This window comes from Lathyrus oleraceus, chromosome 3 (assembly GCF_024323335.1).
Source record: "Lathyrus oleraceus cultivar Zhongwan6 chromosome 3, CAAS_Psat_ZW6_1.0, whole genome shotgun sequence".
NCBI classification, from domain to species: domain Eukaryota; kingdom Viridiplantae; phylum Streptophyta; class Magnoliopsida; order Fabales; family Fabaceae; genus Lathyrus; species Lathyrus oleraceus.
This window is the reverse complement of record NC_066581.1, coordinates 390195695-390218448: the sequence shown is the minus strand read 5'-3', so window position 1 is coordinate 390218448 and position 22754 is coordinate 390195695. Positions and strand designations below refer to the sequence as shown.

The 22754-nt window shown below is 32.7% G+C and overlaps 2 protein-coding genes across 3 annotated transcripts; one reads left to right on the top strand and one right to left on the bottom strand.

The window, feature by feature from the left end:
• Positions 1 to 7870: 7870 nt before the first annotated feature.
• Positions 7871 to 19358, bottom strand: LOC127127897 (nucleolar GTP-binding protein 1). Of its 2 annotated transcripts, none has more exons than XM_051057173.1 (14): positions 19175 to 19358; positions 18891 to 19021; positions 16510 to 16630; positions 16351 to 16415; positions 16165 to 16278; positions 15901 to 15975; positions 15434 to 15472; positions 15286 to 15357; positions 14986 to 15099; positions 13095 to 13166; positions 12962 to 12998; positions 11518 to 11630; positions 8875 to 9081; positions 7871 to 8357 (listed from the first exon to the last, which is right to left on the bottom strand). In XM_051057173.1, exons 1-14 carry the CDS (start codon positions 19245 to 19247, stop codon positions 8280 to 8282), a joined length of 1311 nt encoding a protein of 436 aa, XP_050913130.1. In that variant the 5' UTR covers positions 19248 to 19358; the 3' UTR covers positions 7871 to 8279. The 2 variants fall into 2 exon arrangements, with proteins under 2 accessions (XP_050913130.1, XP_050913131.1); XM_051057174.1 differs by having other exon boundaries at positions 16510 to 16706; positions 19175 to 19248.
• Positions 19359 to 19668: 310 nt separating this feature from the next.
• On the top strand, positions 19669 to 22191 carry LOC127127895 (rust resistance kinase Lr10). Its single transcript, XM_051057172.1, has 2 exons — positions 19669 to 20561; positions 20890 to 22191. The coding sequence occupies exons 1-2, from the start codon at positions 19715 to 19717 to the stop codon at positions 21999 to 22001; spliced, it is 1959 nt and encodes a 652-aa protein (XP_050913129.1). The 5' UTR covers positions 19669 to 19714; the 3' UTR covers positions 22002 to 22191.
• Positions 22192 to 22754: the final 563 nt, after the last annotated feature.

Genomic DNA, 22754 nt, shown 5'->3' with positions numbered 1-22754 from the left:
CTTCAATGAACTTCTTAAGTAACCGGCCAATCCAAAAAAAAACTTCTAATTTTAGTGACAGACTTCGGAGTCTCCCATTGTAACACATCATTTAACTTCGATGGATCCACATCTATACCACCACTAGAATCACATGACCAAGAAAACTCACTTCTCTTAATCAGAACTCGCACTTGTAAAACTTTGCGTATAACTGGTTCTCTTTCAACGTCTGCAATACAATTCTAAGATGTTCCACACATAACCTTATATTATCGTTCTTCTTCTTCACTAACAACATTGGCGCACCTCACGGTGAAACACTCAGACAAACAAACTTCTTCTCAAGCAGATCTTCCAGTTGCTTCTTCAATTCACTCAACTCGGAAGCAGACATCCTATAAGGAGTCATCGACACCGGACTAGTACCAGGTTGCACTCTAGCGGAAAATCATTGATATCTTCAGGAAACACTGCAGGGAGATCACGAACTACTCCATTGACTTTGGCTTCCAATGAAGCTAACATCACCAACACTTTCTCCCCATCCTTCATGAACTATCTCTCTTTCTTAGTTGATACAAACGTAAACTCTTCACCTGCATCAAACTCAGATTCACACTATGGAGGAAAGTCATAGATATCTTCAGGAGAACATCAAGAATCACACCCACTGGTATACACTAGCCGTCACATTGCTCTCTACTCCCCAAGAAGCAACATCAAGAATACTTGATTGTTTTCCCTAAAGACATCCCAACTTGACTGGCAAACAGGAATCTCAAATCCACAACATCTTCAATGTCAAGAACAACACAGTGGCACACCGCCTGAGCTCTTGCGATCAGTGGCACACCGCACCAACTTATCAAAACAATTGGTAAACACTTGGTTTAACTCCAACCAATTCATTCTAAGAATAACATCAACTTGTTCCAACAAAATACAAACCATACACATCCTTAGGGAACACGCCAGGATACTCAACACACCACTGGCTCATCTCTAACCAAAACATCATCTTCCCTCTCACAAGGAAGTGAACAACGAGAACACTTGACCGTCTTACTTCAAGGATCACACCATTTTCTAATGACACCATCCTCGAATCCGACCTCTGTTCGGCTTCAAGAAAAGAAAAAACCTTCTCAAATAGTTGAACTAGCCAGCACTGCACTCTCACATGTAGCAACATGATGTCCAATCTCTCTACAACTGGAACATCTAAGAGAAGCAGACGCTTCTCCTCCGCTTGTTTCATTCCCAACCTGGAAATGGAAAACAAAACAAGCATCGATAGTATTCTAACACACATGTCGAATGCTAGGGAACAAACATAATTAAATAACCTGTCTGGACCGACCGACCTACTCTGATACCACTAATGTAATACCCTTCTATACCCCACATACAATTATCACATTATTTAATTAAAATCACAACCACAATGGTGTCACACACATCAAAAACAAATCATGCTCCATAACATGTGTTATATCAATTCATATTGAACCTGTAATCACATCCTCACCCCCATTTCAAAGTATCATCGCAATGGAAATATCATTAAAAAAATATGGAAGATAAGGTGAGTAATGGCATTTGGTCTCAAACTTTAACTTTAATAACAAATAAGAGAGTTATAATCAATCCTCTCAACATGCTTAAGAATGCACCACAATAAAATTAGTCTTACGACTTCAACAAAAACATATCATAAAATTAAGGCAAGCGTTCATAATATGATGTTACATGATCAGAGCAATACGCTACTAAATAAAGCGCTAAACTAAGAAGCAACTCCATGAGTTGGATTCCACTTACTTCAACAATGTTACTCCTAAGTATCAACGTGATGCCCATGTAAAGGCAACATTCAAATAGAAGGGGTGAGAATTCATTTCAATAATAAATAGTATAAAATGAAGAATATAGTACCACATCTACATAATCATACATACCAACATATCACATTCTCACACCCAATCATCATCAACTTCATACACGATAACATCTCAATTATTATCAACATCATACGTAACCACATCTCAATTGTCATTAATATCATACACAACCATATCATAATTATCATTAACATCATACACAACAACATCTCAATCATCATTAACATGATATACAACAACATCAATACAAATGCAACACTTATGCAATGTACTCAACCCCGACTCGACATGCATGTGGTACCAAATATGAATACTCGGGTTCATTTCGCTCTCCGATCCCCACCATAGGATCAAATTCCCTCTTGGAACCGGAGCATACAAAATTTCTACGATCACCATAGGTAACGATTGACTAATCCCCTATAATAGGAATTAGGTACTCACGCCCGATCAATCACCATGGGATTGAGGCTCACAAAAACTCGTTACTGTCACCATAGGTAACGCTTCACTAATCTCCCATAATAGGAATTATCTACTCGCACCCGATCCATCACCATAGGATTGAGGCTCATTAAAACTAAACCAAAACCCATACACCATGATGTATGACTCTCAAATAACATGCATTAACACAACAAGGTTCACAAGAAGGATCCTCGCACACAGCTCATCATTTAAGCATCACATTATTTATCATGCAACAATCAATTCATGTTACCATGTCACTAATATGAACAAACAGTAGAAAATCATCAACACCTTAACATCATTATCATAACATTATTGACATATACATCATTATCACACTATGATATTACAACAATGCAACGATTCATCAATCAAACATATAAACTAACACATTTATCAACATAGTAGGAACTTGAATAATATTCAAACATATCAACAATCACTACCATGTTATATATATTTGAGCTTTAGCTTTCTAACACTTCAAACGGAATCATAATCGGACTTACAGAATGAAAGTTATGACCAAAATAGTCGGGATATATCAATAATTCATTAACCGAACATATGAACAAACATTTCACCAACACAGTAGGTATAGTAATAATACTCAAACAATTCACATATCACTATCATATTATATATCTGAGTGTTAGCTTTCTAATGCATCAAATGATACGTCATATGGGTATACAAATCAAAAGTTATGACCAAAACCGTCGAACAGTGCAAAATAACATTCTAGCAATTATGTGTCGACATGTGACCTTTTCATACCGGCTCATGACCTTTTTAGGTCGGCACATGATCTTTTCAGGTCAACACATGACCTTTTCAGGTCAGCACATAACATCTACAGGTCGGCTCATGACCTTCATAGGTTGGCATATACTGTGAAATTTTCCTAAAAGACAGTTTTTAAACCATTAAAACACTCCTTCATGTGCTAAAAACTTATGCTACGAAAATCCATCAAATAAATCCAATTTATCGTGGTTATATCTTCCTAATTCATCATCTAATCCATAGTTTTCATGAATCAACATCATATTACAACACATCATCATACTCACCATCTCTAAATCACCAATAACACAATCAAGGGAAAAACCTTCAAATATTAATCAATGACATAGCATCATCAACAACATCAAAACAAAATATATGCATACATAGGGTACATGAATTTCACACAATTTCACCATATAATCAACAATTATAACATAAACATCAGAATTGAAAGAGGTTAAGGATTCCTCCAATCTACCATTCCATCACACCCCTTATCATTGAAACAATTTCTCACCCTTACATCAATCCTTAGCAGAAATTATGGTTTTGATGTGTTCTTCCTTCCTAAAGTTCTTCAATGGAGTCCTTCCTATGCCATAACTTTTGTCTCCTTCTCTTCTCACCGAATTCTGATTTTTTTCTACGTAAATTTTTTTCAACCTCTTACTAACCTTTTTAGCATTAACATAATCTCCCTCGATTATAAATTTTCACCATTGTCCTCGGTTAACCTCTTATTTACCGGCATGCCCTTCTTGACTCTAATTTTATTTTAATAAAAATAATACTAATAATATTCTCCTTTTATTTTATTATTTCTTTCAAATAATAATACTAAAACATTATTTTAATCCATTAAATAGTTCTAAAAGAATCTACCAACCTCTAATTATCCTCCACACTCTCTACCTAAGAGTCACCCACCATTGTCTTCCTAAAATATCTCAATTATCACACAAATAATAATTAGATACATACATAAAGTTATAATTAATTAATATAAATAATTTCTAGAAAAATGGGGTGTTACATCACACACTCCCACCATCTTTATTTTATTTAAATAATATTATTCAATAATCAAATAAATAAACAAAAATAATAATAAATCAAGTAATTTCAATAAATCAAAAATTGTGTTGTTAGAAAGACCGTCTAACATATTCAATGAATATAATGTATCCTCTTAACTCAAAAACTTGTTGTAGCTAAGAAATATATATAAAACTTTATCGAAAATTATATTTTTCACTATAATTACTCAGAATACACTTGTTGATTTTAATGAAGGCAATACATTACAATGAGTAAGAGGAAAGGAGAATCTTAGAGTCACCCCTGTAAAGAGAAAGAAAGTGAAGAGTCATAATATCTCTATTTGACTATATATTCAAGTATTTATAGTAGTGGTGAATTCTAAAAGCAATCAAACATAAAAAAAATGTGAAGTTAAAAAGCACCGAGATATGCACCAAAATCAAGAACTAGAGATTCAACAACTAAAAATACATGTGTTAAAAGAGCATTGACGAAATTAGAAATTAAATAACAAAGCATTTAATCCAAACAAATGTTATACTTTCAATAAAAGATAACAAATTAAGTAAGTGTTATAATGAGAAATGACAAAATATTTATAATTATTAAGATTCTTAAAGAACTAATAAACTAAATACAACTATAAATTATTTTTGTTAGATTTGTTCATAATCTTATTATTTCTATAGATATAGAAATCAAGAATAGATCTCTCTAAAATACTTCCTCCGGTCTCATATGTAAGCAAAAAAAAAAAAAAATTGGAGTCTCAAATATAAGCAAAAATTAATTACAATGGTTACAATTAAATATACCATTCCAATTTTACCCTCAAATTTAGTTTTTCAATATTCATGTTTATTCCTATAATAACTCCACTTTTTACACTTCCAAAAGAGCATTTATTCTGAAACGTTGCATTTGTTATCATTGGCTTTTGAAAAGTCATATCCTATTATAAATGGTGCAGTATCATCTTGTACAAAACTCCATGAGTCTTGTTCTTCCTTTTTTTTTTATACTCTAAAAATGGCAAACCCACATCATTTAGCTAATGAGTTTCCATCTTTTGATTTAGGTATCGAAGACAATAAAGTTCCTGAAACAATTCAAACTCCAACAAATGAAAATAATTAAGAAACAAGTATATGCTGCTACGCTGCTACTGTCTCATGTTTGTTACTACATGTTCTTATTGGCAAACAAAATATGGCTCTGTAATGAATAGAAAACAAATAATGACACTCCATTTATATTAATTTATGCATGTCTCATGTTTGTTGCTAATGCATGACTCATGCATGTTTTATATTTATAAACAAAATATGGCAATGTAGTAATGAATAGAAAACAAAAAGTAATGATATGATATGAAAAAAAGATGACATAGTAATGATATGAACAAACAAAAATATAATGATATGATAAAAAATCTTACTAGCTGCAATACTTTCAGTTTCTCCATCACTTTCATATTGATTAAATTCAGTCTCCTCTCCATCTTCTTCATTTGGAATAAATTCACTCTCTGCAATTTTATAAAACAGTATTAAAAGTGAAAAAAATTAATTAAGTTGTTCGAAAATTATCTAACATAAAAGTATTAGAGCATATTACCTTCTTCCATGACATGAACTTCATTTGAATATAAAGCATCAACATCAATGTCCTCATTAATATTAAAAAAACCATGTTCAAAATCATTTTCACAATTGAACATATTAGCTTCTTCCATGTATTCTTCATTTGATGAACTACCATGTAGGTCCTTAAAAGACAAGTTAAAATTACTTGAAGAAGGATCATTTAGATTAATGGATGGTGCTATGTTGCATTTCATCATTTCATGATCAATATATGGAGTGTTTAGATCAATATTAAGAGGCATTTTTATGAGAACCAAAAGATAATGAAGTGTTGTTTTTAGGCGGGACAAATTTCTACAGGAAATTTTAGTAAGAGTAAGTGGAATATATAACCACTAAATGACTAACCATTAAATGGTATTAATAAAAATTGACTAACCATTAAATGGTTATAATAAAAATATTAATTTATTTCTAAATTAATAAATAAGGGTAAATATGGAAAAAATGTATATTTTCCATTACTTAAATGAATATATAGCCACTTTCTTAAAGGGTGAGCTTTTTTTTTTTTTTGCTTACATATGAGACCAGAGGGAGTAATTCTTATGAATCGATAATCCATATCAGAATTCAATCAAAAAATAAAAGTGAAAGCATACCTAAGTTTACCATTGTGAACCATCGAAGGTTTGCGGATATTTGACCTTTCAATTTATAGAGTTTCCTTATAGCTCTTTGAATCCCCTATAATGGGAATGAAGAAAGAACTTTTTGGATGAGCCGTTTTCATGTTATCTACAAACAAGGGACCATAATCCTTATAATCCTTATAAATAACTTTAGGGTTATTTTTAGTTTTCAATATTCTAATTTGTCTCCTCGTCAAATTACATATTGACTTATAATATCTACACAATAATCTCATATTTTATTATATTTATATTTTTAAACCATATATTAATATTAATTAGACCACTGCAATTGACCCAAAAATTCTAACAATCTTCACTGGTCACATATGTAACTTTATCCATGTGTTAGACTTTATGAGCTTAAATTTTATCATTATATTCTTTAAGCATATCTAAAGTATCTCGTTCATTAGTCATGTCAATATATAAAATCAAAGTATTTTTTGTTATATCAATCCTAACTAAGCCCTTTAATAATCATTAATAGTGACACAACTAAATGACATAGATCAATCATAAAATGTGCAACATGAAAATCACATGAAATTGGTCTTTATATGTCAATTTTCAAATGGTCATACTTTACTTTAATGAGATCATCCAATTAATTTATTATACAAAATATAAACGGTTGAATATCAAATTTTATTAATGGAAAAATATCCAAAATCAGAGTATGCGAAGTACCAAACGCGAACATAAAATTCATAATCAACTAACTCCGACTAAATCAAAGACTCCCCTAACGGTAAAACACTCATGCGAACAATATGCGATGTATATTTTTTAATATATAAAAATGTTTTAAAAAATTATAATAAAAAATAAGTAATATTTACTAAATTACCTATTATTACAGCAATACCCTAAAATGGTTGGAAAATGGAAAATGGAAGGTGAATTAATTGAAGGATATTGCTATAATAATAAGTAATTTAGTTAATATTACTTATTTTTTATTATAAATTTTTTTTAACATTTTTATATATTAAAAAATATACTCAACCCATTTTAAAATAAATGTTATACTTGACTTTCACACCAAATAAGAAAATATAAATGAAAATGAGAGAATAATAATTTTATCAAATTATCAATATCAATTATTGATATATTCAAATTAGGTGAAAAAACAATGAATTAAAAATAATAATTAGAGTGTACAATAAAAAAATTAAAATTAAAATTATAGAGGAGAGGTAAAGTAACAAATATTTTGGAACAAATAATTTTTCTAAATGCCATAATTATTTTAGGATAGAGTAATCATTATTATATATAAAAGAGAAATTATGTAGAATTTTTATAAAATTGTTCTTGAAAAAATAAATTTAAAAAATAGAATAGGAAAAATATTATTAATATTTATGATTTAGTACAATTTTTTTACCATAGAGACTTGTAATAAAAAGCTGATGGAGTATTTGCTTATAGTTAGATCCAATGAAAGAATCCTTCAAAAAACTCTGCTGTTTTGGGAGAGCACAGAAGCTTATTGATCATGCACAAACAAGGATGAAAAACCTAACTATGGATTTAAGATGCATCAAAGCTACAACTAACAAAATAAAGGCCAATCAAGAAACAAGCATTTCTTGTTTTTGTAAAGATTGTCCAATATGCAAATAAAATCTCACTCACTTCTTTGCAACTAATCAACTTTCTGCGAGATTCGGTATAACCTCAGTTTACTTCCTCTACAGTCCTAATTCCTTGCTTGCAGTTCTGGTTCCTGAAACCACTTTTGCTAGTTTAACTTTTAGAAATGAAGATTTCAACATCCTAATTTGAGCAGGAAATCAGAGAGGCGGCTTTCACTTCTCTTGGTTGTTGCTTACATCTTTGATCTTCGCCATCTGCAAATTGAGAAGCTCATTCACTCTCTGCTTCAGCTACACAATAAAAACAATAGTCAAACTAGTTAATCAATTTCGGCCCTATTCGCCACCTCATACAAAAAGCAAAGAGTCAATCACAAATATAGAATAGGTGTCTCCTTAAAGATTGCAACAAAAACTACTAAAAAAATATGCTTCTGCGTGTAGCTCTTACTCCATTATCGCACAAATTAAATAGTCGTTACTGTCCAAGTCTAAATAAACTTTCATGCTAGTCCAACAAGAGTATCTTTCTTGGCCACACTTTCAAAGTCCTAAACCGAAAGTGAACCCAAAATCAACGAAATGGTGTACTACATAAACGAGACTTTCTAAGTTCAGGGACTTGAGAAAGGAGCAAAAGATGGAAAACTGAACTCTTAAAAAAAGAGACGCCGTTAAACTATTCAATTGGTGTTCGGTATGATATTCCTCGGTTTTATTGGGCGTCTCTTAAAGCTTCAAATAGTCACTTTCTTCTTACCTAATACCAAGCATTACACTACGAAAAATTAGTATAGATTTTTCTCACCTCGTGTACTCCTTCCTGCGTTGTCGCAGACACATTAATAGCTCCATCAGGACCTGATTTTCGGTACTTCTCCAACTCATGTTGTGTGAGATCACGATCTTCTGTTGCATATATCACAGGAGAGGTCTTCAACAGATCTGCTTTGGAGACAACATCAAGCCATAGATGTCCAGGAAACCTTTCTCTGATTTCTTTGTATATTGAAAACTGCATAAGCAACCATCGTCAAGACATGTCTCACCATAAAGACAACTTTCAAAAAAATTACAATTACTATATATTTAATTTACAATCCAATTACACCTAAAAGACATAAACATGATGCATTACATGGATAAGTTGGGAGGGAGTACTTTACAAATTATCAGACACGATATGGCACCATTAGTTAGTTCATATATTAAAATTAATATAAAACATGAATTTTAAATCAAGATCAATAATGAATATTATGAAATTAACATGAGTTAATCAATATAAACAAAAAAATTATTATCCTTTAATTGATTGTTATGGTGTCCCCATCTACATAAAAGTCCAAAAAGCTAAAAACTTGCAAACATAACTAGGAGTATCCAAATTTCTCTGAAATGTCCAACATAAATACCAGTCAGCAGACAACCGTAAGCAAGGATTGCAACCCGCAATAAATGGATATCCACAGATTTAATGATTCTAATGTTGAAATTCGAAATACAAACAATTTAAACAGTAGAAAATATGAAAGTGACAAGCTCAAGTCCAAGCAATGCAGGTTTAGATCAGTAGGACTTACAATTTCGTGATGCTTCAGCTAAAAAAATAAAATTTTGAGAAAATGAATACTTGAAGTTCACACCAATATCTCAAATTACTTTGAAATGAGGAAAATGATTAAAGTTTGTGCCATCATTTACTAAGCTTGGATAATCTGTCAAAAATCTCTACAATTGATTTTCACACCTTGATCAACATCGCTAGCCCAAGTTCATCGCAATAATCAATTATCTTTGAAATACTTGATTATTCATCATTATCAACACTCTTTCTTTCTAGCCAATTATCAATTTCTGGTCCAACATTACTTGAAGAATCACAAGAATCATGTCTTGCTCAATCAATTACTCATACGGCGGAGCCACCCGACACAATTTAGGATTCTCCCATGGCTCTAAGGAAATGTATTCAATCTACCCGGAATCTTCATGTTATCATTACTTTTTTAAGGTATCATTGTTTGTCTCCTTATTTTTCATTTGTCTTCATTATCATTGTTTTGATGACTCTTAATCATTCAAGATGGCAACAAATTATGATTGAAAAATACAGGATCTTGAGCACAGTGGTACATGGGAGTTGGTTTCTCTTCCTCCTAGAAGGAAAACTGTTGGTTGGAGATGGATGTATCATGTATGCTATCAAAGTTGGAACAAATGGAGAATTTGATCGTCCAAAAGTTAGATTGGTGGCCAAAGGACAGATCCAAATATATGGTTCAAATAGAGAAAACTATTGGTCGCAAATGAGTGCATGCTATCAATGTTGGCTCAAAAGGTTGGTTGTTTCAAAGCTAGATTGGTGGCAAAGGATATACCCAAATATATGGTTGAAATGAGAAAATTGATGGTTGCAAATGGGTGTATGCCATCTAAGTTGGCTCAAATGGAGAAGTTGGTTGTCTCAGAGCTAGATTGGTGGCCAAATTATACCTAAATCTATGGTCTTTTGACTATGGAAATACTTTTTCACCTGTAGCAAAAATTACTTTGGCACATCCTTTTCTTCCCATGGTAACTATCCTTCATTGGCCACTACATCAACTTGACATTAAAAATGTACTCTTTAATGGAGAGCAAGAAGAAACAATTTACATAGAGCAACCTCCTAAGTTTGGTGCTCAAGGGGGATCTTGATTTATTTGCAAAATCAGACTCTCCCTTTATGCATTCCAACTCAGATGTTCAATGTTAAGAATATCATTCACTTTTTTATTGTCATGCTTCTCCAAAAAAAATGTGTTTATTAGGTGGTTTATGTTGATGATATTGTCATCATAGGCAATGACCATACAAAAATTTCAGAAACAGTACCTCTTGAATCACCTTCAGACCAAAGATCTTGGGAATTTAAATACTTTCTTGGTATACAAGTTGTTCAATCGAAGAAAGGAATTGTCATTTCACATAGCATGTATGCATAAGACATCCTTAAAGAAATAAGAATGCTAGATTGTAGATCTGTTATAGTCTTATGATCCTTATCAAGGAGAGCCTTATCCAGATCTTGAGAGATATCAATGATTGGTCAGAAAGCTTATTTATCTAAGCATTACCACACCCTTTTTTATATTGAAGAAAGCTTATTTGGCAGTTGGGTAGTTTTAGTTAACTTATGCAATCTCCTTATATTGATCATTGGGATGCATCAATATGTATTCTAAGATAAGATGTATTAAAGAGGCTCCTAGATGAGTTAAAAGTTGTGACATCCAACACAACTTTGCTGCAGTCCCTGAAAAATAGTTTAATAGCTCAAAGGAAATCATGTCATGCGGCATAAATTTGAAAACAATAAACAAGACAACCCTTTTTTATAGCCATTTAAAGATCAACTTCACATTTAATTTTTGCTTATTTTAAGAATTCAATTGTCATAAAAGCACACCTGATCTGAAGGTGAGGTTCCACACTCCCCTGAAAGGTCGTGAACATACAAAACTGCTGTTGGTAGATGCTGAAGGACAGCAAGGGTCAACTTTTCCAAATTATTTCTGTCATCTACGATTACAAAACAAAATAAAAAAATTACAAAAGGAAGAATGGTTATGTTAAAACTAGACTAGAGACCAAGAAATCAATTATAATTTATTAGAAATAATTATGACGAACAGTAGAACTAAGATCCACCAACAATCCATAATATTACCCAATAACAATATGGAAATTTCTGTGATGTTTTAGGAATGTATATAAGAATTAGTATAATAAACTGCGGTTAGTTTGTAATTTGTAATTAGGCTAAATCCGTGAAAATCCCCTAAATCAAGGGATTATTGGTTAGAGAACAGGGCGATATTTTCTTTTCCTGGACTAGTAATAGATACCTCAATACTAAGAAATTAAAATACTTGATTGTTCAATGAAATCGTCATTCAGGCCCTGCTTCTAACTTCGGCTGAAAACTACCTTAAAACAACCCCTTTCGAAATCAATTGGCCATAATTGCAAACTGTTAATTTTCCTCACAGTTTGAGATAGCTTACCCATCGGATACAGTAACTATAATCCTTAATCAAGAAATAAATGAATATAATTAATAAATAACATGCTAGATAACAGTGAGTTAATGACTAGACACACTTCCAGCTATCAAACCAGCTAGATAACATGTTTGCGAGTTGGATTTTGGAGGGTATTGAAAGGAAATTGTTGAAGGGCTGTGAGTCTATCTATAGAAATTGAATTTATGACATGATAGATAATCATATAATATTTAAATCACCCTTTTAATCAATTTAGAAATATTTTATAATTCCTTTGATTTAGAAATGAAAAATAAGCCTTTCCCTCATTTTTCCTCCAAAACCCAACTCCGAAACATAGCCTAAGAGTATGTTTTGGATTGGTGGTATGTGGTGGAATGGAATGGAGTGGTAAATAATGAGATTCTATTGTTTGGATTTGCAAATAATAGATGGAGTGGAATGGAACTTAATGGAATCTATTCCATCCAAACTTTCATTTTTGTTCCATCTGATTTGGGGCGTATGCAATGGAATGGGGTATTATTGATAAAATACCCAAACAATGGAGTGGGATATATATTCCCCTCCATTTCATTCCGTTATGTTTCATTCCGTTCCACTCCGCTCCATAATGTTTCATCAATCCAAACATAGCCTAAGAGATAACAAATGTAGCACTCCTAATTTTTAGGAGCTTAAAGAACTAAGGTAAAATAAAAATAACCATCATTCTTCACCCTGCTCAATACTACACCCCTATAAGGAAAATTAATCCTAAAACCAGAGTAAAAACCTTGGATATATAAAGGCTCACCAAACAAGACGAACAAATGCTAGAAAATTTGAAGCAAAAAAAACTCTTACCATCATGTCTCTTCAGCAGGCCTGGGGTATCTGTTACCTACAATCATATCAGGCATGCCATTACAACTGCATGATATGTAGTAAAAAGAGAAAATATGCAAAAAAGCAAATGAGTCAAGATTATTTTGTTAACCTGAAACTTCTGATAGTTAAAAATAATATGACCCATAAGAATTCCTCTTGTTGTGAAGGGATAGTTGCAAATCTGAAATAGTAGGTAGAGAGGAAAGGAAAAAGCATGAGAAAAGATTATATGGATTGTGGAATCTTCAAATCTTCTGCAGCTAAGTAGATCTGCTGAAGCCCAAAGCAAAGCATTTAATCTAGCTTAGGTTAATATCTGATGAAGACGACAACCAACAAAAGATAAAAATGATGAAATTTGGAACTTGGTGTAAAATGAGAATTTTGGAAATTGTTAACTTATTTGAAAGAGTTGAGTTGGACTCTTGGATCCGTATAGACATAGATTTTGGAATGACCTTTGACTAGTTTGTGTACACCAGATTTTTTCCAAATCACACTTCATTTTCAAACTCAAATTCATTGGGAAGGCTGATATCAATTAAATTAGGTCCAGCTTCAAAAGAAGATAGAGATGATTGAGACACCAACGTGATTCACTCGGGGCTCAATTTCGGGTTAGTATGGTTTAGACTAGTTTGGAAGATTAAATAACCCAAGACTAATTTCCTTTATCTTTCTAAAAATCTTCTCCATAAGATAAGTTTGAGTGAAATAAACCTTTTCAATGAAGGTTGTTACATCCTATGACAAAGAACCTATTACATGGAGGGTGACAGTACTAATAACATTTTTGAAGGAAGAATGACCAACAAAAACACATTAGAGCTATAGGATCAAATTAACATCTTACCTATGAGTATGAACAATTGATACCCGCAAAGATCTGAAGTTTGACATTTCCTGTAGTGGAGAGGTTTGGGTAAAATGAAGAAAGTACATCAATATGGATTTTGCTCCTAAAACTCTAAAGGGTAATTGATTAAAAAGACCCCTTATTAAGAGAGTATATGTGAGGAAGAATAAAAGGGGTAACATAATGCAAATGCAGTTAGTTATAAAGGCAATTCTATAAATAAGGAGGAAACCAAACTAGTTGGGGAAGGTATTCAAATCAAGAATAACGGAGAGTTGAGGAGCACTCATTCTTGGATCATCCTCAAGAATGTACAATCTCCGTCACCTGGCTGAGGCCATCAATAAAGCATTTTTCTGTCTGTGATTTTCTCTCCTTTTTTCCTTCTCAATCACCAATTGGGTAGATGAGTACTCTATTGATATGTTATCAAAACTGTTTTAGTTTTTAGCTACTCCCTCCATCTCATAAAAATGTCGTATTTGGAAAGTGTGTGGTTTTTAAGAAAATGATCTGACCTGTTGATTTTAATGATAAAATTTGTATCATTTATTAAAGTATTCTATTTAATTGTAGTTAGTGGAGTGTAGGTCAATAAATAAGGGTATAGTAGGAGAAAAAAATAATAAATGTTGCATTATCATTCTAAAGTGGCAATTTTTTGCGACAAAAAGAGTGCAAATGAGACACTTTTCTATGAGTTGGAAGGAATATATATTTGCATCTAACACTCTAAATTCCAAATTTGATTTTAATATTGGTACACCAAGTTATGACCAATGAGTTATAGTCTGAAAAGTCCATATCAGTTTACTTGCATTCAAAGTCTAGTAAAAAAGTCCATGCTCTCAAGAATAGAAGGAAAATAACACAGTAATCGTGATATAAGGCCCTTGTGCATTTCTGAAGAACAGTGGCAATTTCAAGTTTCAACCAAGGTAAACTGCATCCTTATTGATATTGTTATGTGTTAAATATTTTGACAGACCCATAAACAAATCAGAGATGCATGAGACACAATTTCTAAGAACCGGTTACCTTAGCAAGATCAATATTCAATTCAAACCATCTAAGAAGCATAAAATAAAACAGAGTATGTAAGAAGGATTTTAACAAAGAAATATTCAAATTCAGCTGTGCATACCTCAGGCTTGCCAGTAGAGAGTAGATGAACCAAAGAAGATTTGCCTACATTAGGGGCTCCAACAAGGCAGAGAGTTGATGTTTCCAAATTAATTACAGGCATTGCCCTCAGAGTCTGAAACATTTATCAGCTATCAGGTAGATGATGTGGATTAAGCTCATGTGGAAAATAATTGAACAGAAAAATAAGCTTCACTGACCACTCAACTAAGCATAGCAATATGTATAATACAGAAATTGCACGGGTGAATAAAAAAATAGACAGACGGACAAGGATTTCATATATTGGAAAGCAGATTACCTTCGCTATGTTTAACAAGTCGTCGACAACATTCCGATCTTGACCAAAACTCTCTTCAATTATTTTAAGACCCTGCATAACACCAACATATATTGTGAAATCAGAGAAATTAAAAACCAGATATTCCTTCACAGGATATACACCTCACCTCATTCAGTCTTTCCTCTGCTTCACGCTTTGTCGTAGACTGTCACATGGTAGGTTACAAGTTAAAGCAAAGGATGACAAAATAAAATCACCAAAGTAAAAAGATAATTATATAAAGAGACATTAGAACTCTCCACCCGAAATAATTTATTTCCAGAAAAAATAATAGACTGGCATGGGCAATGCTACCTGACATTAGGATGAAACAAATGTGACGACAAAATTCTAATAAAGATCTCCTTGGAAAATTTTAAACATCATAAAATCATATAAATTTGAAGATAAGATACCCATACCTTTAACAGACATAAATCACAATTGACATATAGACCTAGCAAAAGGATTCCTTTCTTTTTTCCTACTAAAACTTTCTAAATATTCATGCAGATAACATTTTCAAGAATGAAACACCAAAAACACCCAGCAAAGAAACTGGTCGAAATCAAAATGCAAATTGCTAAATAAAACCTTAGCACAAAGTGAAGCATGTTCCTTTCCAACAGATACTATCCTCTTCCTCAAACCATCTACATTCCCTAGCACCTGTAGAACAATTTTAAATCTGCAATTAGAAAATGTCTAAAAAAACAAGTTTGCATGTATTTAACTATTCATGTAGCCTTTTAAATAGGAAAGATGAATAGTCAAAACAGTATATGTCTTCAAAAACTAAGGGAACATGCTAGCCAAAGTTAAAAACATGAGTTCAGTTCTGGAATTTTTCTGACATACCTTTTCATAGTACCCATCACCAAGTGTCAGCTCAATAAGTGACCTTTCATAAGGATGAAGGTGTCTTTTATTAGGAAAGTTCTCCACATATGTCCTCAATGGAACAGCAAGTTCCTAAGATGGACAATAGAAGTTGAATCAGACATTACTTGAATCATGACAAGTTTAGAAGTTTTAACAACATACTTTCATCAGCGCGTCAAGCTGTTTTGCACCTTTGTTTTTCTCTCTTTTTGCAATATTGACAATTCCTACATTGTGCCAACTTGAAAATTAGAGTCCACCACAGGGTTTAGGATACAAACAGAAAAGTCTATTTGGGATTGAAGAACAAAGGCCAAGAACCTTTTGTTGCAGAAACCCTCCTCGCCTTTCTCAGTGCTGACCCCAGAATGTCAATAGATGGCATTACTATAGGCAACTTTTGAAATGCTCCAACAGATTCAATTGTTCTAGATGGCTTTTCCTACAATTTGAATGTTAAAGAGGGAACAGTAGTCAATATTTGCTCCAACAGATTCAATTGTTCTAGATGGCTTTTCCTACATTGGATGATAGATTTGAAAAATCAAAACATGGAGGCTGTGAAGGCTGAAGCCAAAATCTAAAATAATAAGACACATTGACACTTCAATCTGACAATATCAATATCACAAACATAGTCATGCTAAAAAAAAGCACAGACAGAAAAGGTGAAACTGAAGCATCCTTGAAATAACGCAGAAATCAAATAATCACATCCACCGACTGTCCCAAGAAACCACGGTCAAGGATAACCATTTTAAAAACAAATCCGCTACAGCAATCTTTGCAATGAGATTATGTACAAAAGCATCCTTCTTCTCTATTTCTTCATTGTCCAGTAAGTATTGATCCACCCATCTCTTTCTGTTTTCAATATAATGTCCATATGAGACAACAAGTTTCCCCTTTGATTATCCACACTCCCCAGTATACATCAACACAAGAAAAGAAATAGACAACAAAAACAAAACCTTCCTCTACTTCTTTTTTATCAAAAACCAAATTTCTAATTAATCATACAGAGCAAGGCTCTTTATGTTGGTTCTCCTAAAGTTGTCTTCAATCTTCCTCTACTTCCATTAATCAAACTAACTTCTATTAGTTCCAATGTTCTCTCAATCAAGTGTCTGTTAGTCTTGTCCTAACATGACCAATCACATTAAAATAATTTAAACAAGATACATCAAAACACTTTTGTTTTTTGTTGGGTGGCATCCAATGAGAAGTTGCACCGGTCCCGTTCTTCGTATCCGGCAAGTCAGACCAGTTTGTTATGTTATGTACCAAGAAATTGTAATGCAGTAACACAATCAAACACACAAATGAGAGAAGTATTGAGTTTGAGTATTATTGATATCAATTGAAGGGAAATTACAGGTGAAAGAGTTTCATACTGCCACAGGGCCAAGCCCCTATAGAGAGCCCTTGCTCTCCATTCTAACAAATTCTAAGGGTCTGTTTGCGAGTTGGTTTTTGGAGTGCTACGTCTATATTTTGATGCGTATTTGATATTTTCAAAAAGTTTTAAAACAATATAATACATTAGCATATAAAATCATATTGTTTTTAAACTTTTTTAAATATTAAATATATATCAAAATATAGACGCAACCCTCCAAAATCGTCCCCTCCAAAAACCAACTTCAAACAGACCCTAAGCGAAATCCCAGATAATCCACAAGTTCGCATTACTGCTCTATTTATTAGAACTCAACTTGTAACAGAAAAGATACTCTCTCTTCTAGAACTGCCAGCTCAGCTAAGGACTCACTCCCCACTTGATACGTGTTTCCCTCCACGTGTGTAGACTCTTCACACCTTTGGGCCTGACACTGTTTTTTGCACCAGTACATTATTAGGTCCAATATCATCATGAGGCCTAAAAAGTTGAAACATTGTTGAAATAACATGACACTGGCACAAGCTTTATAAGGTCTTCATTTATAATTTCCCATTCATGTTAATCATATTTGTGATTTTTCACTTGTATGAACCGTAGGTCTACTCTAATGATCCCCAGAATCAGTCACCAAGACCAAAACTCTAGGTCTGTTCAATATGTGTCTTTTCTTCCCATTACATGTCAGGTGTTTAAATCCTCCCTAAACCTTAATAGTCAAACCCGTATTGGGGCAAGGCCCGTAAATGAAAAATCTCACAGTTCCCAAGATATTTTCTAAATCGAATGATTGCATAAATGTATAGAAGCGCGATGGAAGACATCCCAGCACGTGAGGTTCCATGTGGATGTGAAGACACATACTCGATCCTCTTTCCCCCTGTTGGCCTACTAACCTAGTAAATCATTGGTTCAACCGATCAACGCCATGGCACGCACTCTCCAAAGCAGAGAGCCTGTAAGGTGAAAGCATTTAAGAACTCAGCATTTTGCCTAGTTTCGCTCGATTCTCTCAACAAAAAAAACTCACTGAGCTACCAAACAATACAGAAATGCTTTCCCCTTATCAATAACTTCACCATCCTATCATTAATTTACCAATAGAAAGTGAATTCCAGTTTAAACACTGTTTCCCAAAGAAAATGAATAGAAAAACAACAAAACAACAAAACAACAAACAAGAACATATTAATTCATAAAATCTAGTGGCCATGCCATTTGTTAATCCATTTCCATCTTCAAATTTGATTCAACCAGTATTGTAAAACAATTTCGACTAAATTTGTGTAAAATCAACACATACCACTATAATATTTTCTTTTGTCAAATCCACGGTAGGAGTAGGAACGTAACTTCCTTTAGCAACTTCATACGAACTCGTTTGAATACTCTTACAAAAGCACAAGTTAGGAAGCAATTTAGCATTGAACGTTCCTGCATTATTATGTATTAACCCTAATTATAATCAAACTATATACAGTGTGAAATTGAAAATGTTATGCTAAAAATGAAGAAAAAGAAACGACTATTTGGAATCGAAAAACGGGGATTTGAAAACTGGGAGAGGAACGTTTGCGGAGAGTGTACCTTTGGAAGTTGAGAAGAGTGAAATGGGAGAAGGGATTTGGGTTTTGAGGAAAAGAGTGGAAGGGGGTTTCATGTTTTTGGGGATAGAGGCGGCAACGGCTAAGAAAGAGAGAACCTTCTTTCTCCTTATTTTCTCACTTCAGTGGCTAACAATAACGGAGGGTGTACTATTCCTTTTCGTTAAATTATTAATTTATTATTTATTATTTATTATTATTTACAAACTCATCAATCTAAAATAAACATTTATAATATTTTCAAAGTATATTAATTTACAAATCTCATGCATAAATTTTGAAATATACTAGTATAATTTTGTGCATGAGCATTTAGATAAATTCTTTAAATTTATAATATAAACGGTGTAAAAATTTTTACAATGACAATATATATAATAATTAATCTTTTTTTTCAAAATTAAAAATATATTAATACATGCACAAATTTGTCAAAGTATAACAATTTTGACTATGATGGCTTTTCTTCTTCAATACTTATTAGAATAATATATCATTCACTTTACAACTCTCAACTCCCCACATGATCATGATCATCAAGTATTCAACATTCAACAAACTCATTACCCATCTCCACTATCCCACATGCAAATTTCAATATTATACAAAAATAACAATCATTTCAAACTATAATAACAACAACACAAACTTGTGGAATCAATCATCTAAAACAATGAACAATTTTCACAAATTCCCTCTTCTTGTAACTCTATTGTTTCTCATATTTGGAAAATCAGTAACATCAAAAAATGGATGCATTCAGAAATGTGGTAATCTTCACATTCAATTTCCATTTCATCTCAAAAACAACATCAATCACACCAAACACTATCCTCAAAACTTCCAATTATCATGTACTGATAAACATCAAACAGTGTTAGAATTTCCCAAACTTTCACTCAAGCTTTTCATCAAACACATAGACTACAAAACACAAAAACTTCAAATCTACGACCCAAATAACTGTCTTTCAAATCAGTTATTCAAACTAGGAAACTCGTCGGTTTCGCCTTTCCAGTTTCACTTCCATGAGTTTAATATACAGCGCAATGTTTCGTTCTTTCATTGTGATTCGAAAAATGGATGTTTGATTAAGCAGCGTGATTCTGGTGCGGATTTTATTGATCCTGAATTGGTTTCTTGTAGAAAAGTGAGTGATGTTTTAAATGTGGGTTGGATGATTGAAGAATGGGAGGGTGATGATCTTACAGAGAGTTTGATTATGGAATGGTCTAAACCTAATTGTAGTTTTTGTGAAGTTCAAGGGAAGAAATGTCAATGGAAGAATGGTACTAGAAGTGGTGAAGTTGAATGTTTTGTTTGTTCATCAAATGGGATTGCTAGATCTACTGTTCTTCTAATTACTGCTGGTATGCAACGTTCGTTCATCAATTTCTCTTATGCTATCCGCTAACTTATCAGTCATCTGCTATTAGCTAGATTATCGGTCATCAACTAGTTTAACTGTCATATGCTATTGTTTTATGAAAGAAACATTTATTTGTTAGATGATTGTTTTAATGTTTTAGAACACAACTTGCTGCAAAATAAGTTTTAGAACAATAAGATATGATAAAAGGACTAACTTGAAAATTATGGTAAAAAAGTAGTTTTGAGTTATATGTCACATGATTAGGATGAACAAAGGATATACTTGATGATAATTTGTTATGTTTGTGACATGATTTTCGTGAACAGGGGTTGTAGTTGGTTCCATGATTTTGCTGCTATTGGTGAATGGTTTGCTTCACATTTATCGCTATTTTAAGATGAAAGGAGATGACATGGCAAGGATAGAGAAGTTCTTAGAGGATTATAGAGCAATGAAACCTACAAGATTCACTTATGCTGATATTAAGAGAATAACAAATGGTTTTAAGGAGAGATTAGGAGAAGGAGCTCATGGAGCAGTGTTTAAAGGCATGTTATCCCAAGAAATTTTGGTTGCTGTGAAGGTACTCAACGAAACACAAGGAGATGGAAAAGATTTCATTAATGAAGTTGGAACCATGGGAAAAATTCATCATGTCAATGTAGTTCGTTTGCTTGGATTTTGCGCCGACGGATTCCACCGTGCGCTTGTCTATGATTTCTTTCCAAATGGGTCATTGCAAAATTTCTTGGCACCACCGGAGAACAAGGATGTTTTTCTCGGTTGGGAAAAGTTGCAACAAATTGCTCTTGGTGTTGCAAGAGGGATTGAGTATCTTCACATTGGTTGTGATCATAGAATAGTTCACTTTGATATCAATCCACACAATGTGTTAATAGATGATAATCTGAGTCCCAAACTTACTGATTTTGGACTTGCGAAATTGTGTCCGAAAAATCAAAGCACCGTGTCTATGACCGCAGCTAGAGGAACTTTGGGCTACATTGCACCTGAAGTTTTCTCAAGAAACTTTGGAAATGTGTCTTATAAGTCTGACATTTATAGCTATGGAATGTTGTTGCTCGAGATGGTTGGTGGAAGAAAGAATACTAATGTGTCGGCGGAGGAAACATTCCAAGTTTTGTATCCGGAATGGATCCATAATCTGATTGAAGGAAAAGATGTGCTAGTTAATATTGAGGATGAGGGGGGTGTTAGAATTGCAAAGAAACTCGCGCTTGTGGGACTTTGGTGTATTCAGTGGAATCCGGTGGATCGTCCGTCTATGAAAACTGTGGTACAAATGCTTGAAGGGAAAGGAGAAAAATTAATGGCACCCCCTACTCCTTTTGACTCTGTTGGATATGATAGAACAAAAGCTGTTATTCCAACCCGGCATTCGAGTTTTGAGTTAGAAGTTATTCCTGAAATAGAGTAACTTTCAGATTCACCAAATGTGATATATGCTCTACTATACAGTTTTTTGGTTACAACAATTTGTACATCAATCTGTTATTTTTGTTACATTGATTAATGACCATAATTGATTTATCTGAATTCTGTTATGACAGCTATTTGTTCTGAAACATTATTAGCTTATTGTTAAGAAACTTATATGAATCAACATATGAACATTGATTTGTTTTAGTAGCTTATGTCTCTTCCTGAAAAATACACTCATGATCTTGAATGATGCACAAAAGTAGTTTTGTTAACAAGGAGAAAATTGTGTTGGGTCTCGTCAAAGACTCCCTGCTGTTCTAAAATAAGTGTTTGTAAAAAAAATTGTCCCAAAATAAATGTTGTTTTTAATTCCCCTTCTAATTTTAATCTTTTAATTGATACTAATTCTCTCACCTTACGTTATGGATGATAATTTAAATATACCAATAATCAATAAAAAATACCAATAATCTCTCAGCTTACATATGATAATTTGAATATACCAATAATCAATAAAAATAATTTGTCTTTTATTTATCATATTTTTAGTCTCTATAAAAATGTCAAAATGTCAGATATAACATTTATTTTAAAACGAAAAAAGTACACTATAGAGTTTCTTTTATAAGCAAATATTAAAATTGCAAATTGATTTTAAAAAAATTTAGATGTCATTTTATACAAAACCTTTTTGATCGAATTTTAAACTAATTTTTAAAAATTGAACTAATTCAAATAAATATATTTT